At 42.2% G+C, this 19470-nt stretch overlaps 1 protein-coding gene across 1 annotated transcript in view; it reads left to right on the top strand.

The window, feature by feature from the left end:
- LRP1B (LDL receptor related protein 1B) overlaps positions 1-19470 on the top strand; it is a 1362068-nt gene that overhangs the window by 414593 nt on the left and 928005 nt on the right. The window contains exon 3 of the mRNA XM_089779714.1: positions 15473-15610. Coding sequence (XP_089635840.1) covers positions 15473-15610 — 138 coding nt within the window. The remainder of the gene's footprint in view (positions 1-15472; positions 15611-19470) is intronic.

The raw sequence follows: 19470 nt of genomic DNA, 5'->3' as shown, positions 1-19470 counted from the left end.
GCACTGATTATTTCCTCAATTAGCTGATTGGTATATATTTCTCTGGGTTATCTTTATTTCCTTTTTTATTTCTATTGTTGATGGTTGCAATATTAAGATCAAGATGTGAGGTATATTAGTTGCTCTGTTGACAGCAGGGTCTCTGAGACCATTCTTAATTAATTCAGAACAAAGTTTCATAGTACTGGGCAAACTAAAGAGAATACTCATATTATCATGTGTTTGATTCTATATGTGAACAGTTTTAGTACCAATGAAACTTGGTTTTCATGGGACATAGAAGTCAGAGAGGCAGTACCATAAGTAGCTTAGGCCGGTGTTAGAGTACTTAAGAACAGAACTGTCAACTATAACTTTAAAACATTTCCTCCTTCCTGTTAATATCAACTGCATGAAGTCTCAAACAGAACATTAAATCCTGTGGACACAATAGGTCCTATTAATACAAAACATTGTTATTCTAAGTCCAATTCCATTAAAAATTGGCGTCTACCCAAACACATACACACATATATAACTTGGAAGGTCTTGGATGTTGAAACTAGACTGTGCTGAAATATGGGGAAAAAAATCCTACAATATATAGAAAGTTTTCCTTTATGTCTTTTCCCCTTTTTTATCTGACACTGTGAAATCTTTCTACTTTCTACCTCTCTCTCTCTCTCTCTTTTTTTTTTTTTTTTTGGCTTCTAAATATATTAAAATATGAGATAAGCTCTATGGGATAAAAGTGTCCCCAAAGATAAAACCCATCAGCGCAGGCAGAGCTGTTAAAGTGAACCACTCAAGCAATTCCAACCTCACCAGTATCCATTACAGGAGAAAATTTTAGTCACAATGTGAAAGGATTTTTAAAACCAACATGAATTGAAAAGTATAAACCAAGGCTACCAACAAGCTACAAGCCTCTTTGTTATTTCCTCACTTACATCAGGGAGAGTGGAGAGAGTAATTTGAACCTGACATAGAGAAAGCAGTGATAAAAGAGAAACAAATAGCCAAAGAGAAAAATATGTGCTTATTGGAGAGAGTATCAATAGTGCTCTGTATTAAAGGCTTTGAAAATGGGTCTTCACACCACAAGAATTTCAACAGTGGTTTAATGTTGGGTTTCCCCAAGTCTCTGAGCCTCTGGTTCCTTTTATCAGGCACTGGTGACAGCACAGAAAGTCCACAGGAAATAACAAGCAGCTACAGTATGTTAATGCGTGCCGTACTTTCAAGGGATGTGTTTTGCATGCTGTTTAAACCTGATTATGAAGTTGCTCATATATGTAATACGAATAATGCTAAAAGCACAGTAGAGAAATATATTCATTGGAGCTCAGTGTGTCGCTACCTTGCTGGTTTAGCTTTGCAGATATTCGTATAAAGCCATTACAAAATTGTAAACCACCCTTTTCCAGTTAATTTGAATGAGTCATTTACTCTAAAGTCTGGAAAGACTTAATTATAGTTTAGCACTCTAAACACAAGCCATGATCTTCTTTGAGTGGAATCCGGATATTCTAAGATAAGAATGTTCCTTTTTTTTCTTTATTTTTTTTTTACAGACAACACTATAAGACAAATCGAGCCTTTGAAAAGGAGTCACTCATGCTTATCAAACTGCGTAATCTGGGATCTTTGTTATGGTTGCACACATGGGGTAGATCCTCAAATGGTATAAATCTGCATAGCTCAACCGATTTGAGTTCAGCTATGGTAATTTGTATTCTGAGGATGTAGTCCAATGTTTCTTCATTGCCTTTTATAATTCCTCATGTTCTATAATTTCCGTGTATCTTTCTTAGTTTCATATCGCTTTCTTCATTCTATTGCTTGTCATAGTGGGTCTCCCACCTCTGATCTTTCATGGCAATGACAAATAGTTCATATAGTAAATTCATTCTTCAGTTCACTTAGGGTGAGTCTACACTTCCCTGTTATTTCGACGAAATTGAGGCTCAGGTGATCTTTAGTGGGATTCTGCCTGTTCCTAGAGAAGGGCAACTAAAATGTGACAGGATTATAATGATCAATAGATGGTTTAGGCAGTGGTGCTATAAGGAGAGCTGTGGGATGTATGGTCACTGGAAAGCATTTATGGACAGAGGACTGTTCTCTCGGGATGGACTTCACCTAAGTAGGGAGAGAAATAGACTTCTAGGATGGAGGCTGGCTCAACTGAGTAAGAGAGCTTTAAACTAGAAATTTGGGGGAGATGGTTGGGAGATGTCCAGGTAATCTCTATGCTGGATTTTAACACTGAGAGGGAGGAAAATGAAGTAAGAAAGGATATAGCTGTGGGTAGGAGAATGTACATGAGGAAGGGTAGGGTGGATAAAAGTCTTATAGGTCATATTGGAGGTACAACGTCCGTGCCAAATTGGGTAAAGAATGTGAGTGAGGCCAAACAACAAAAATTAAGATGTTTGTATACCAATACGAGGAGCCTAGGTAACAAAATGGAGGAACTAGAGCTATTGGTCCAGGAAGTGAAACCAGATATTATTGGAATAACAGAAACATGGTGGAATGCTAGGCATGACTGGAGTACAGGTATTGAAGGGTATGTGCTGTTTAGGAAAGACAGAAATAAGGGTAAAGGTGGTGGAGTCGCATTGTATATCAAAGATGAGGTAGATTGTAAAGAAATAAAAAGTGATGGAATGGAGAAGACAGAGTCTGTTTGGGCAAAAATCACATTGGGAAAGAAAACTATCAGATCCTCCCCTGGGATAGTGCTTGGGGTGTGTTACAGACCACCAGGATCCAAGTTGGATATGGATAGAAGATGGAGATGGAAACTGAGTATTCATGGGAGATTTCAACTTTCCAGATATAGACTGGAGAACAAGTGCTAGGAATAATAATAGGGCTCAGATTTTCCTAGATGTGATAGCTGATCAAGTAGTTGCTGAACCAACAAGAGGGGATGCTATTTTAGATTTGGTTTTGGTGAGTAGCGAGGACCTCATAGATGAAATGGTTGTAGGGGACAACCTTGGCTCGAGTGATCATGAGCTAATTCAGTTCAAATTAACTGGAAGGATAAACAAAAATAAATCTGAGACTAGGGTTTTTTATTTCAAAAGGGCTAACTTTAATAAATTAAGGAAATTAGTTAGGGAAGTTGATTGGACTAAAGAAATTATGGATCTTGAGGTGGAGGAGGCCTGGAATTAGCTGTCAGGAGCCTGTATCCCAAGAAAAGGGAAAACATTTATAGGCAGGTGTATTAGACCAAGCTGGATGAGCAAAGTGAGAAAGGCTAAATGTCAGGTAGAGTTGGACCTTGCAAAGGGAATTAAAACCAATAGTAAAAGGTTTTATAGCCATATAAATAGGAAAAAAACAACAAAAAAAAAAGAAGTAGGACCGCTAATTACTAAGGATGAAGTGGAGGTTAAGGATATGTAGGAATGGCCCAATATCTAAACAAATACTTTGCTTCAGTCTTTAATGAGGCTAATGAAGAGCTTAGAGATAATGGTAACATAACAAATGGGACTAAGGATATGGAGGTAGATATTACCATATCCGAGGTAAAAGCCAAACTTGAACAGCTTAATGGGAGTAAATCGGGGGGAGGGGGGAGCAGATAATCTTCATCCAAGAATATTAAAGGAACTGGCACATGAAATTACAAGTCCTTTAGCAAAAATTTTTAATAAATCTCTAAACTCAGGGGCTGTGTCTACATTGGCACCCTTTTCCGTAAAAGGGATGCTAATGAGACCAGTCGGAATTGCAAATTCCACAGGGGATTTAAATATCCCCCACAGCATGTGCATGAACATGGCTGCCGCTTTTTTCCGGCTCGGGGTTTTGCTGGAGAAAAGCACCAGTCTAGATGGGATCTTGAGGAAAATAAGCCCTTTTCTGGAAGATCCCTTATTCCTACTTGAAAGATGGGAATAAGGATCTTCCAGAAAAGGGTTTATTTTCCGCAAGATCCCGTCTAGACTGGCGCTTTTCTCTGGCAAAACCCCGAGCCGGAAAAAAGCGGCAGCCATGTTCATGCAAATGCCACGGGGGATATTTAATTCCCCCACGGCATTTGCAATTTCGACTGGTCTCATTAGCATCCCTTTTCCGGAAAAGGGTGCCAGTGTAGAACACAGCCTATGAGTCTATGAGATAACTAGTGTTAGTTTGAATTAACAATGTGAGCGTTTACACACCCATTCCATTATTTCAAAATAATTTCAAAATAACGGATGGCTTATTCCGAAATCTGTAAACCTCATTCTACGGGGAATAACGCCTATTCTGAAATCGCTATTTCAAAATAAGGCACGTGTAGATGCTCCACTGCTGCTATTTTGACATAGCCCCCCCCCCCCTCCAACCAGGGCCATTCTAGTTATTCCTTACCAGTGCCTCTTGGGCCTGTAAATCAAGATAGCACAACTACATTAGGGAAGCCTGCCTTGGACGAATTTTGAGGCTTCCCTTCAGTGTAGATGTGCTATTTCAAAATAAGCTATTTTGGAATAACTATTCCAGAATAGCTTATTTCAAAATAAGCATGCAGTGTAGATGTACCCTTAGGTTTCCAGCATATCAGTTTTATATATTTTACTAGTAAAATTCCCTTTTTAGGTCCAGGTGGTGTTGTCCTTTTGAGGCCAAAGATCATAGCTTTCTTCTTGGCCACGGTGACATACTTTTCTTTCTTTTGGCCTCATTTTAGGGCCCTGTGCACCCTAGTGCAAGCATTAATAGTTTTGTTTCTCACCTATAGCAGATAAATACCTATTTAAACTATGGTTCCACTTTTGACTTGTTTTCATTATAAGCCTAAACACTTTTGCTGTGTAATGTGTGCCACAGAACTAGGTTGGTAGCTGACAAAATATCAGTCCCTTAAAATATGGTGAAAAGGAACAGTATTATGGATAATTTTCACAAATATATTCCACATTTTCTGTCACTGTGGCTTATATTATAGGCCAACATGGTTTTTTTAAGCCAAGGGCTAGGAAGGTAAATCAATACCAAGTTTCTATGCTCTAAAACCTATAGAATTTGAAAAAAAAGCATCATCTAAGCTTGAGTTTAAGCAATATGGTTTAACACTTTTACAAAATCTGAACCTTCATCATATAGTCCCACTTCTCATTTCCATAAAGCTTGGGGGCATGTGTAGGAAATTAAATTTGACTGTTTTGGAGGGGAATGTTCTGTGCCCCTGCCATGGCCCTGGTGCTGGAAGGGCTCTCTCTGCTCTCATTGATCACTGACGGGAGGCATGCCCCCGTTTGCCCTGCCTTGTTCATGTGCTTGTTCACTCCATTCTGGTAAATTACATTTGCACTCACAGGAAAGTCCCGTTACATTGTCAAACACTGTAAAGGAGGTTTAGTGGGAATGAGAAGCAGATTCTTTGTGCGTGTATGTTTGTAGGTGTGTATACCTGTTCTAAATACACACATATTCATACTTCAAAATTTGACTAAACACTGTATTCTTCCATAGTGGAATATTTTTGTTTAAGCCCCTAGTATTCAGCAAGAACCTAATGTAATTGTATGGCTTAATCTTTCTATCTTAAACACTTTGCTATTTTACCTTAGTTATCTAAATTAATCAAATCCATCACTTAGTATTTTAGAGAGCTCATAGGTAGTTGCTGTATGAAAACAACATAAGAGAAGTGTGTGTTTGTTATAGCCCAAAACTTAGAGATGTTTGCTAACATTAATATGTTGTTCGTACCAAACCAAGCCTTTCTATGGCCTGGCTCCAGCCCAGTGCTGGATCATGATGACAGGGGAAGTGCATAAAACCCTCTTCCTCTGGATAAACAGGGCTGTATCCAAAGCCTATTAAAATCACTGGAAAATCTCCCACTGAATTCCCAAGCTCTGGTTCAGAGACAGCTGGACAGAATAATTCCAAAACAATGCAGAAACAGGTAGGAGAGATCTATGCATTGAACTGATATCAACAATGTAAATATGAAAAAATCCCACAGTTCAAAATAATTTTCTTTTTCTGCTCAGGACTGCTCCAGAGTTAGAACTGCTGCAGTGTTATACTGTCAGATTTTAAGAAAACTGAATGAAACAACAAAGCTTGTACTGCACATCTCAGGCTAGAGTGTTATTCACAGGAGAAATCCATTGATTTATTACTGACATGGGCAATTCACAGCAAAAGCATATTAGGAAAAAGTACATTTAGTGAAAATCAGTAGCTGTGTTGGCCTAATTTGTGTGTCAGTCCATGAGCATCTACTGCTCTGATCATCTCTGAATGTAAGAATCCACATGGCATTGTTTGTTTGCTATAATTTTAGTAAGTTTGGGGGATCTGGAAATTAATAGACTTTGCACTACTATTGCATAGCACTTTGTTTCTGATATGTAAAAGCTTAACAGATACCTTTAAATCCATCCTTGTTAATACCTCAGTGCAATAATTCACAGTATCATCTGGTGGGTATTTTCTATAACTCTGGAAAGAAGTAAGGTCTGTGGTTAATAAGATAATCACTATTCATGATTTAGCTGTGCGCGTGAGGGTCCTGGATTTGGTTGTATGACCAGTAATTGGCTAGATGATGCAACTAGTTCTTTCTTGGTTTAGCAATCTCTAACTGGTTCTCTCTTACTGATACTCAGTGCAGCATGAAGTATGCTTGTAGGGGTGGTGGGGATTACATTAATTGATGCTATTCTGTCCCACTGAAGAGATCCTTGTGGGCAGAGCTGGGCAATTGCTATGAGGATTCTCTTGTGTGGGATTCACTGGTATTCCCATTTTTGACATTGTTCATGTTAAATGTGTATATACCATTATTGGAAGACAGGGGGAGATAATTTGTATTGAAATACCTTTATTGAGAAGCTCTTCCATCTGGCCTATTGTCTGACCTTCCTACCTGACTATTGTCTAGCCCAATCAGAGGACTTGAATGAGAGAGAGAGGGTGCTGAAATAGAGCCCAGATTATATCTAATAAAGCTGGGTTTGCTTTGTTTGCCCAATGGTGAAAGGGTTTCACCTTCGCCAACGAGATTCAGGATGTGTAAGTAACCTGGATTCTAGATTAAGATATAATCTTAATATTATAGATTAAGATATACAGCAGATTTCCGATAATCCGGCACCTTTGGGACCCAGACGGTGCCGGATTATCGGATATGCCAGAGTATCAGGAGGTACTCCAACAGGGGGGCTGTGACATGTCTGGGGGGGTGCGGTGTGGGGTGAACCAGGTGCTGGTGAGGGGCAGCGCTGCGAGACCAATCCGGCAGCACCCCAGCTGCTTTTCCCCACGGCTTCCCCAAGTCCACCGCTGGTCAGAGCAGCTGAGGTGCTGCCGGGTTAGTCCCGCAGCACCGCCCCTCACCTAAGCAGCACTGTGGGACCAATCCGGCAGTACCCCAGCTGTTCTGCCCCACGGCTTCCCCAAGTCTGCCACAGCTGAAACTGACCAGCGGCGGACTTGAGGAATGGTGGGCAGAGCAGCTGGGGTGCTGCCCGGTTGGTCCCACAGTGCCGCCCCTCACCTGAGCAGGACCAACCCGGCAGCACCCCAGCTGCTCTACCCCACGGCTTCCCCAAGTCCTCCGCTGGTCAGTTTCAGCAGCGGTGGACTTGGGGAAGCTGTGGGGCAGAGCAGTTGGGATGCTGCCGGGCGCCAAGCAGGGGGGTGAGGGGCAGCACTGCAGGACCAATCTGGCAGCACCCCAGCTGCTCTGCTCCACACTGCTTCCCTAGGTCCACAGCTGGTCAGTTTCAGCAGCGGCAGCAGCGGACTTGAGGAAGCAGCATGGAGCAGCTCCAAATGTCCAGCTGGCCGGAGCACTTCCAGGTTCTAGTTGGTGCTGGACTATTGGGAGTGCCGGACCACTGGATGCCGGACAATTGGAGTTTTACTGTAATATAAAAGAGAGAAGTTCTTTTTTAAAAAAAAAAAAAACATATATATCTCATTAGAGGTTAGAATTTTTTTCTTAATTATGAACTTCATCAGTGTTACCTGTGGCTTTTTCGTTTCCAGACTGAACAATTACAAAATAGTCTACATTGAGCTATCCTGGAAGTCTCTATGCAAGCTACAGCTAACACAGAATGTTTTAATGTCTGTTCAGTAAGATCTGCACTACCTTCCAGTTTACGTCCAAACCAAAAATTAAAGGCAAAACCAGGAATGGAATTCAAAATTCCTGATAGTCTGTTTTAACTACTTGATGCACTGGCTCAGACAAATATACTAGACACTATGGCTACATCTAGACTACATCCCTTTTTCATAAAAGGGATGTAAATTAGATGTATCGCAATTGCTAATGAAGTGGGGATTTAAATCTGCCCCGCTTCATTAGCATAAAAATGTCAGCCGCTTTTTTTCCACACGGAGCTTTGTCGGAAAAAAGCGCCAGTCTAGACGCTGATCTTGTGGAAAATAAAGTATTTTCTGAAAGATCCCTTATGAAATAAGGGATAAGGGATCTTTCGGAAAAGGCTTTATTTTCCGCAAGATCAGCGTCTAAACTGGCGCTTTTTTCCGACAAAGCTCTGTGTGGAAAAAAAGCAACAGTCATTTTTATACTAATGAAGCGGGGGCGATTTAAATCCCCGCTTCATTAGCAATTGCGATACGTCTAATTTACATCCCTTTTACGGAAAAGGGATGTAGTCGAGACATAGCTTATTTGTAGGACAAGGAATAGGTTTCCTGTGATCCAATAAACTTAAAGGGCACTGGGATATATAGGGATGCAAAGATCCCTTGGATTTATAAAAAGAATGTCATGTAAGGTCTCTAATGAAAGCCTGTTTCACAATTAATATAGTAGCCAGTGCTTTTTTGTGACGGTACTGCCTGGTACACAGTACCGGCACCTCTAGACGCAGTACCGGCACCTCCAGTCAAAGCTCAACAACTTTTCCCCAGGAGTGCCAGCACCTTTTTTACAAAAAAAGCACTGATGGTAGTCATTGTGAGAGGTATGTATGGAAAACGTGAGCAGTTGTGTATGTACTGAAAATGCTTTGTTAGTCTGTAGTTGAAAAGCAGGTCACCAAAATTTAGCATGTCTTGTGAAAAACTTCTCCAGATAGTGAGGACAACTTATCTCCATAATGGACTATTATGTATTGTATGTCAGACAATTGGAGTCTCTTAAGTCAAATTCTAATGAATATCTGGCAGAGACTTCAGAAATTAACGTGAAAGTATGTGGAGGAGAGAGGGTATTAGGCTTTTAAGGGAAGAAATCCTATTTTGTGGTGAACAATAAAGGTCTATTCTGGTATATTCAAGAGTACAGGATTCTTGAATATACACCCTGGTATTCTGTGAAGACAAGTGGCCAGCAACATTGATTTTATGAGAAAAAGATCTAAACAGAAAACTTTGGAAGCAAGCTAATTGGAAATAGGCAAATGTCTTCTTAAGTTTTGTCTCTAGAAAGCATGATATGATGTTGTCTTGTATGAAACCATTTTTTCTCATCTCACACAGATACAGAAAAATCTATTTCTTCTTGAATAAATTTCCTTTTTTATAATTTTCTATGCATGGTGACCTAACTCTGGGATTTCTGTGGGAATATAGTGATCAGGAGTGATACTACAGTGGGACAGGGGATGAGATGCACGTTTTGACAACCTGCAGAACAAAGACAGGCTGGGGAACCTTGAAGAAAGTATTTCATTGGCTGACAGGTTGATTGTATTATGGAGTTAATATCCAGCTAATACAGGCAGGAGTGTCTCACTTTGGAGACTGATGGTAACACTTCTTTCAGCCCTGGGTGCCCAAAGAAGTGTCGCACATATTACTTGAGCCTGTCTGTCAATTAACATTTGGATAGGGAAAAATTAGAAAAACAGGGAGTATTTCCTGAGAGTTAGACACATTACTCTGTGGATTAGCCATACAAGGGAAATGATAGACTATCCAGTGTTTGGGTCATTTAGGACTAGTTTAAACAAAATAGTCAAAAACATATTGCGAGGAGCAGGAATGTGACTAGATGATCTAATGCAAATTTCTGACTTGTATTATTCTAGGGATTTTGAAGATATTTCACAGTGATGACCTATATTCAGCTTTTCAATAAATATAAATATGTTATACTGAATTGTAACATGAATTAATGATGTAGAAAAAGGATTATTTGAAGATTACAACCATGAAATTTACATAACTTCCCCATAAAATTCCCCACTTCCATTGGCAATCTACTGTTCAGGGCAATGATATTATTAATACAATTTAATTTTACTTTTCACTGTTCATAAAATATTTTAAAACAGTGAATCAGTCTGGCATGCAGTATGTTATTTTGTGTGCCCCAATTTTTAATTTATTTTCCCATCATTTTGTCAGTCTCCATGTACATATTTTCAAATTCAACATTCTGGACAATGATTTGAAAATTAAATCTGAAAATTAAATTAATGACAGTTAACTGGGATTGTTGCCAACAGAGTTGAGCAAAAATTAGACATATTGTCCTTCACGATATTCTGATATTTTAACATTTTTGTCCCAAATCAGAACAAAAAGTTGAAAAGCTTTTGTTGTGTAACAAAACATTATGCAAATTTGTAATTAAAATTGTGAGACATTTTGTTTCAGTCTGTACCTTAAAGTTTCCTTGTGCTTTTGCTTTGTCTCTTTTTGTAGAATTTTTGTAGTTATTTTCTCCCACTAGTGGATGATTGGAATGTTTAAAATTGAAGTTATCTATTATCTATCCGGAAGGACTGGCTTTTTTTTTCTTTTCAGTCCATCATCCTTTGGTGGTGTTTGTAGCTGTACCTTGATGTCTCTTGTTTTCTGATCCACACTTGTCTTCTATTGTGATCTTTCTGCTGTTCAACTCCCATCTCTTCTATCATAAAGTTGTCTATATCACTTTGTTCTGAGAAAATCTTGAGAGATTCCATAATATTTTTGGATTTCTTTCCTCCACAATTCTGTGGCAACATCTGTCAGGTAAAGTTTGCTGTGAAGGAAGAGATAAAGAGCAAGTGAACAAGCTGAGTTGGTACAGTCCTTACTAAATCTGTGCCTCTGCTGTGCTTTCCTGCTAGTAAAGCAAGCACCAGGGATCTGTGGGTAAAGAGTGACCCTGATGTTACTTTATATATAGCATCATCTAACTGCTCAGTAAAGACAGCTTGAATGGAGAGTACTTAGGAACTGCTGTTGACTATAATGGATAAATGAGGAATGTTAGTTTTGAGGTTTATATTAAAATCCCGTAGTTGCTTGAAGTCTCTCCAAATTTGGTCTCAACATCAGTTCCTGGTATAAATTAAGTTTTAAAAAATATCTTTTTTTGTTTTACAATAAAAACTTTGTGGTGAAGGAATATTGCCTATATATAGCCAGACCTGTTAATGTCAGAATAAGCACTTTTGTATGTTAAACAAATCTATTACTACTTCATTTTCGCAAACGACATTTTTTTTTTTGGAAATACAGCTTCTTGATTAATATATATTTCCTTGGAGCAGATTCATCTTCCTTTCAAATTCTCCCCCGTCAGCATTAAATCTTATTGAACAAGTGGGTGACTGATTGTGAAGTGATTTCAACTCAGCTAATATTTGAGTTCTGTGTAAGCTCTTGTACTTAGTAACAGATAATATAGAGCCAATCCTAGGTTCTTTAGAACAATGAGAACATGCCAGTCAAACTGAATGAATACTGGATTTCCCCAGTAATAACATAAATGGCAATTAATAAATGCAACCTTTCCTCTAATATTAAATGGGAATATTATACGTTTATTTTTGTTCCATTTTTTTATTTTATTTTCCCCTTTTACAGTTGATAATTATTGGCTATACCTTTTACAGTGCATATCCAAAAATCTGGAGATTAAATGCAAATGCACTACCTCAATTTGTAGACTCCATGAATATAGATTAGTATTGATACACAGTCTTCATTTTTATTTTAACACAATAAGGGCACATCTACGCTAAAGCATTATTTCAAAATATCTAATTTCGAAATAGTTATTTCAAAATAAGATATTTCGAAATAACGCATGTACACACAAAATACATTTTGAAATAGCATTTGGCTATTTTGAAATAGCACGTACACACTGAGTGGATGCTGAATCGCATTAAAGGCTGGATGGAACCAGGTCCGGCAGGGCATCAGGTCAGGAGTTACTCTGCGTGACTGAGGCTATATGATGCCTGTGCTTAAAGGGACCCTCCTGGACAGCTGGTTCTCAGGTTTCCCTGCTTGCTTGCCTACCTCGATGAGGGACAGCAAAGCATTTTGTTTCTGCGTGCTCTGGTTGCCCTCACTTGGGACACCATAGCACTCTGCAACATGGAGCCAGAGCTGACCCTGAGCACTATGGTGCTTCTCGTGGACGCGTTGCTGTGATCCTGGCTGCACTTTCTGTAGGCTGCCATCCGGGAGGCCCATCAGGGGGCTGTCAGTATTCAGGAGGCCCTGCGGGAGAACTTCCACCCTGTGGAGCACTAAGAGCCTCCCTGGTCTGCCTCACTGAGTGCTTGTGCCTCATTCCTCCCTCACGTCCTTCCACTTACCCCTCTCTAACTCTTCTTTCTGATGAAAAATAAAATGCATGTATTTTTATGAACACAAACTGTCTTTATTTAACAAAACTGGGGGGGGGGGATGAAACTCTGGTGAGACTGGGGAAAGGAGGCGGGAAAGGGGAGGAGAGAGGGTGGGAGAGTAGAGGGGGAAACCTGGGAGGAGGAACCTGGAAGGGAGAAGCAAGGGGAAGAAGGGGGAGGGGAAGCTCAGGTCTCAGGGTTGGGAGTCTCGCCAGACCAACTTGATTGTCATGCAAACCTGCTCCTGGGTTTGCATGTGGCCTTTGGTGGCCAGGCTAGCAGCTATCCTGCTATTGAAAGCCGCGTTATTTCGAAAAAACTTTGATGTGTAGACATATCCTAAGCTGTGTTTTCTATTCTTGCTTCCTCCATTTGGTGTTAGTTGTGCTGATAGGCAAGCTGTAAAAATCAATACAAGAAATAAATTTGCTAGACATGTAGAGCTCGTCGAGACTATGGGGAAGATTTGAAAGAGGATATGCAAATTCTGTGGGAATTTGCATATCTTCTTCTGTTCTCACTTTCAAAAGCGGAGCTTTTTAAAGTGAAAGTAGTTTAGATGTGGCTTTTTCGGCGAACTCCCCCTCGTCAAAAAGCTGCGTAAACCTCATTTTACAGTGGTTAGAGGCCACAATCTCAGCTAAGAATCAGGAAAATGCCATATCACTCCATTAAGGTTACGAGACGTAACTACCCACAATCTTCTGATCTCCCTTTTTCTATCCAATGTTCTGCATGGAGTTGATGGTTGATGTTAGGGTAGAGAAGTCCACCACTACTTTCTCTTCCAGTCAAGGACCTAGGCAAAAGCTTAGGGATGCCCAAACCCATGTCCTCAGGGATGAGGTGTCTTCGGAGGAGAAGGTGAGTGGATGAAACTTTACAGGATGAAATAAAACCTGAACTCTGATCATGAGAGCCATGTTTTTACTAGTAAATTGATGTTTACTAATGTATTGTAAATAATGACTAGCTCATGGCAATAGTGGTACAGTAAAACTCTGATGGTCCGGCATTTGATGGTCCAGCACTCCTGATGGTCCGGCACCATCAGGAACTCGGAAGTGCTCCGGGCAGCCAGACCATTGGAGTGCTCTGCCCCCAGCTTCCCCGATTCAGCTGCTGCTAAAACTGACCAGTGGCTGAATCGGGGAAGCCGAGGGCAGAGCAGCTGGGGCGCTGCCTGGTTGGTCCCGTAGCGCTGCCCCTCTGCGCTGCGGGACTAACCCGGCATCACCCCAGCTGTCTCCGATTCAGCCGCTGCTGAAACTGATCAGCGGCTGACTCCAGAAAGCCTGAGGCAGAGCTGCTCTACCTCGGGCTTCCTGGAGTCAGCCGCTGATCAGTTTCAGCAGTGGCTGACTTGGTTACACCTGGGGTAGAGCAGCTGGGGTGCTGCCAGGTTGGTCCAGTAGCACCGCTCCTCGTCGCTGTGGGACCAACCAGGCAGCCCCCCAACTGCTCTGCCCCAGGAGTCCTGATTCAACTGCTGAAACTGACCAGCGGCTGACTCCAGAAAGCTGGGGCAGAGCAGCTCTGCTTCGGGCTTCCTGGAGTCAGCCGCTGATTAGTATCAGCTGCAGCTGACTTGGGGACACCTGGGGCAGAGAAGCTGGGGTGCTGTCGGGTTGGTCCAGTAGCGCTGAGGAGCGGCGCTACGGGACCAACCCGGCAGCACCCAAGCTGCTCGGTCCCAGGCGTCCCCAAGAGCAGCTGGGGTGCTGCCGGGTTTGTCTCACCGCGCCAAGGGTCGGCACTACCAGACCAACCCCGCAGCACTCCAGCTGCTCTGCCCCAGGCGTCCCCGATTCAGCCGCTGCTGAAACTGACCAGCAGCTGTGAGTGGATAAATGAGTGGTTGTATCTGTTCTCTAGAGTTCCTTGCAGACTGCTTTCAGCAGATGGAGTTTGGAGTGACCCTGTTGTTATGCTAAACTCGTCAGAACTGTGTCCCAAACAGATCATCAGGGTGATACAAGCGGCCTCCTAACAGCTTCCTCCACTCCAAATATCATTTGTACCCTCCTCCACTTATTTGTTAAACTCTTTCAATGCATTTTAAATTAAATTAGCATGTAAGCTTTTGGGGGCACAAACTGTACCTTACTCAGTGTTTGTACAGTGCTGAGCACTGTGGAGGCCTGTCTAAAGTTGAGGCTCTAGGATCAAGTGCCACTGGAATGTAGTTAATTGTCCCTTCCTACCTCTTTTTGATGACAACATGTAGAGTGATTATTATTAGAGCCCTGTGTAGATACAAAATTTGTATTCACGTCTGCATCTGCAAAAATGAGCTATGGAGATCTGCATTGACATCTGTGGATGAGGACACCCACGGATATAAATCAGATATCCACAGATTTGCAGGACTCTAATTATTACCCAGTGGAAAGAGGAATTCGGATTCCAAAATGTAAATAATTGAATTTCTTCTTATATTTTGTGTGTCTGGGGGTCCCCCCCCCTTTTCAATATGGTTGGTGATATACTAATCCAGGGGAGTGCTAGTGATTTGTTTGTCTTTGGCAGACTCATGTAATATTGCAAATAATAAATAATTTTAAAAATCTCTGCTCAATCCTGAATGTTGGCAAATATGAATTTCACCATTTATAATCTTTAGAGTACACAAACCTCTTATAAAACCATAAGATGTATTATCTTCATTTAATAAAATAATCCTCCTTGAGCAGTTACTTTTCTTTAATTATGCTAATCCTTATTTAAGATTATATAACTCTACTGGTAATGCACTGAAAAGCTGCAGTGTAGACAAGTACATAATATGCCTTTACTAGCCTGAAAGTGGAAATATTGTGCAATTACATGACACTAAACAGTGCATTCTTTATTTCTTCATTTTTTTGAGTATAAACAAATGTATATGAATTCTTCTATGCCTATTTTTTTAGGTCCTGAGGAAATAGAATTCAAGTGTCCCCTGAATCATATTACTTGCATCGGTACAAACAGATGTATTCATTTGTTCCAACTCTGCAATGGTGTACATGACTGTTCAGATGGATATGATGAAGGAGTACATTGTCGGGGTAAGTGAATACATTGTGGGAGGAAAACCACCAACTTCATGTTTTTTTAATAATATGCATTTTTATGTCAGAATTCAAAGTCACTCATCAAGCTTCTTCCTGATTGGCCTGGGATGGGGGGAGTATGAGAACTAAGACTTCCCCTCCTTCTCTCCCTCCCCCGCCACACCCCCTAGAGAGAAACGCCAGCTATTTTAAAAAAGCTGGCGATACCCTCTAGGCACCTAGCGGGAGGAGACCTCATATGCTCTCCCTGCCCCCAGGCCGATTAGGGTCTGGGGGCTGGGGAGCGCACAAGGTCTCCTCACCGCACAAGAGCATGCAGCAACTAGAGAGACATGCCAGCTGTTTTAGAACAGCTGACGTGTCTCTCTAGCCCAGGCATGGGCAAAAGGGCCCTCTGCAGTGGCCTGCCACTATGGTGGATCCGGCCCACGGCCACCCTGCCGCTTCCTCACCCCCAAGCCAATCAGGGACTAGAAGCAGGGGAGTGCGCAAAGTCTCCTTGCCTCCGCGGCAGCTAGAGAGACACACTGGTTGTTTTAAAACTGCCAGTGTCTCTCTCTAGCCTCTGCACATCCCTGGCAGGGTGGGGAAAGGACGTGAGAGACTTCGCAAGCCCCACTCCCCCAGGTCTTGATTGACCTGGGAGCGCGCAGAGCTCCCTCATCAAAAGTCGTGGCAGCTAGAGATAAAAGCCAGCTGTTTTAAAACATCAGGCATGTCTCTCTAGCTGCTATGCACACTTGCAGGGGTGAGGAGACTTCATGTGCTCTCCTGTTTTTAGACCCCGATTGGCCTGGGGGTGGGAGAGTGGCAGAGCGGCTGCAGGCCAGATCCTCTGTCTTGGCTGGCCTGATCTGGCCCATAGAGTGCCCTTTGGCCACGTCTGCCCTAAAAAGTAGCAATACTGCATCTGTAATATTTTGGGGAGCAGAGAGTGGAAACCTAGCAGAAAATATAGTTTCTCAATGTCACTGGCAAAAGAAATTCTTATCTGTGTTCCCAGTTAATAAATGAAATTGTTAATCTAAAAACATTTTCAGTTCATCAGGAAAGTAATGGAAAAAACTTAAATAGTGTTCTCAAACAATGCCCATGTTCTACAGAAGTGACTGCAGAAGACTGATATGTGTCTTAAGATAACCATATCATCTATCGTCATATGTATACACATACATGTGTCTGTGTACATGCATGTATTTGACGGGCATTCTCTAAACTGATGTACCCTTTCAAAAGATAGGTCTTATCTCTTGGACACTGAAAACCACTCATAATGCACTAAGAACTAATAAAATTCAAGCATTCAATAAATAGAATCATTCAAAATGCTTTCTCTAAATTTTGCATTCTTATGTTAATTCACTATATTAACAACTCAAATGGACATACACAGGGCAGGGTGCTTTCAGTGAGCAAGGAAAAATGTGATTATATCTGCAGTGTGAAATGGGTAATTCATGTGAATTTTGAATAAAATGGTAGTAGGTACAATGTTATTACAAGCACATATGCTTTTTCCCCCGAGGAGCGTAATGCATAAATTCAGAGAATTTTGTGGCAATAGAGAATAAAAATGGTTTTATTATACATGATTATTTTTCAATGTTCTGTGGAGCTAATGGGGTACATTTAGTTTTCTAAAATTCATTCTTCAACTGCTGTACCCTACGTGTATTCCATATGTGGGATATACATGTACTGTACGTACACCATACACTTGAGATCAGAGATCATAAGGGTACATTCAGAATAATTCTTCAGTTTCTTCTTACTGTCTCTTTTATGAATCTGTGTTGAGCTATCCTCACATCCTCTTTATTTCTGTAACCATAACTGTATATCATTTGTTCATATTTTATAGTACTTTATGTATTTAGTATAGCTTAGCTTCTTCTACCCTGGGGACCTTCTTTATCCTTCTTTGGGAGTAGGCCCAATGCCCAGAAGTCCTGGATTTAAAAACTGCCTTTGCGTTTTGTCAATCAGAGTATGTCTACACTACAAAGTTAATTCGAACGAACAGTCGTTAGTTCAAATTAACTTTAATAGCGGCTATACATGCAAACCGCTATTTCAAATTTAAATCGAACTAGCGGAGCAGTTAATTCGAACTAGGTAAACCTTATTCTACGAGGACTAACACCCAGTTCGAATTAAGTAGTTCGAATTAAGGGCTGTGTAGCCACTTAATTCGAACTAGTGAGAGGCTAGCCCTTCCCAGGTTGCCCTGGTGGCCACTCTGGGCACCACCAGGGAAACTTTTCTGCCCCCCTCCTGGCCCTGGAGCACTTAAAGTGGCATGGTCTGGCTACAGTGCTCATGCCAGTTGCAAGCCTGCCAGCACCCAGCCAGCAGACCCTGTACCTGGCACGGCACGAGACTGCCATCCGCTGCCACCCAGCCCTCCGCCTCTTCCCAAGACCAGACTGGCGGCTCCCAGGAGCCTGCCCGGGGCCGCAAGAGGCAGGTGCCCGCCTGGTCTAGGGCAGAGATCATGGACCTCATCAAGGTTTGGGGGGAGGCCTTCAACGTCCACGACCTCCACACTAGGCACAGGAATGCGGCTGTCTAGGGCAGGATAGCTGCCAGCCTGGCCACCAAAGGGCACATGCAGACCCAGGAGCACTGAGCTTAGAACATAAGAACATAAGAATGGCCATACTAGGTGAGACCAAAGGTCCATCTAGCCCAGTAGCCTGTCTGCCAACAGCGGCCACCACCAGGTACCCCGGAGGGGATGGACTGAAGACAATGACCAAGCGATTTGTCTCATGCCATCCATCTCCAATCTTCCACAAACAGAGGCCAGGGACACCATTCCTATACCCTGGCTAATAGCACTCCATGGACCCAACCTCCATGAATTTATCTAACTTCTCTTTAAACTCCGTTATAGTTCTAGCCTTCACAGCCTCGTGTGGCAAGGAGTTCCACATGTTGACTATGTGCTGGGTGAAGAAGAACTTTCGCTTATTAGTTTTAAACCTGCTGTCCATTAATTTCATTTGGTGTCCTCTAGTCCTTCTATTATGGGAACTACTGAAGAACTTTTCTTTATTCACCCTCTCCACACCACTCATGCTTTTATCATATCCCCCCTCCGTCTCCTCTTTTCTAAGCTGAAAAGTCCCAATCTCTTTAGCCTTTCTTCATATGGGACCTGTTCCAAACCCCTAATCATTGTAGTTGCCCTTTTCTGAACCCTTTCCAAGGCCAAAATATCTTTTTTGAGGTGAGGAGACCACATCTGTATACAGTACTGAAGATATGGCGTACTGTCATTTTATATTTCCCCTCCTCCTTCTTCCCCTGGCTTCCCCCTTCCAACTCCCTCCTCCCAGGTTTCCCCCTCCCCTCTCCCACCCTCTCTCTTCCCTGCTCCCAGTCTCCCCAGAGGTTAATCCCCCCTTCCCCAGTTTTGTCAAATAAAGAGAGTTTCTATTTTTGAACACACGTGTCCTTTATTTTTTCATCAGGAAGGGAGGCTAGGGAGGGGTATGTGGAGGGAGGTGAGGGAGGAATGCAGCACTAGCCCCCGATGGGGAGGAGTGGGGTGGCTCTGCGGGCTCCTCGGGGTGGAAGCTCTCCTTCAGGGCCCCCTGGATACTGACAACCCCCCGATTGACGCCCCTGGATGGCAGCCTGTGTCAAGTGCAGCCGGGCTGATGGCCGAGTGCTGTGATGTGCCGAGTGTGGGCACTCAGGGCACTCCAAGACAGGACTGTTTTGCTGTCCCTCATCGAGTTAGACAAGCAAGCGGGGAACCCTGAGAACTGTCTGTCCAGGGTGGGGGTCGGGTCCCTTTAAGAACAGCCCTCGGCTAGCCTGAGGCAGCAGCTCCATACTCTAGGTCC

Source organism: Pelodiscus sinensis, chromosome 7, assembly GCF_052426305.1.
Source record: "Pelodiscus sinensis isolate ZL-2025 chromosome 7, ASM5242630v1, whole genome shotgun sequence".
Taxonomy (NCBI): domain Eukaryota; kingdom Metazoa; phylum Chordata; order Testudines; family Trionychidae; genus Pelodiscus; species Pelodiscus sinensis.
This window is presented reverse-complemented; position numbering and strand designations above follow the sequence as displayed.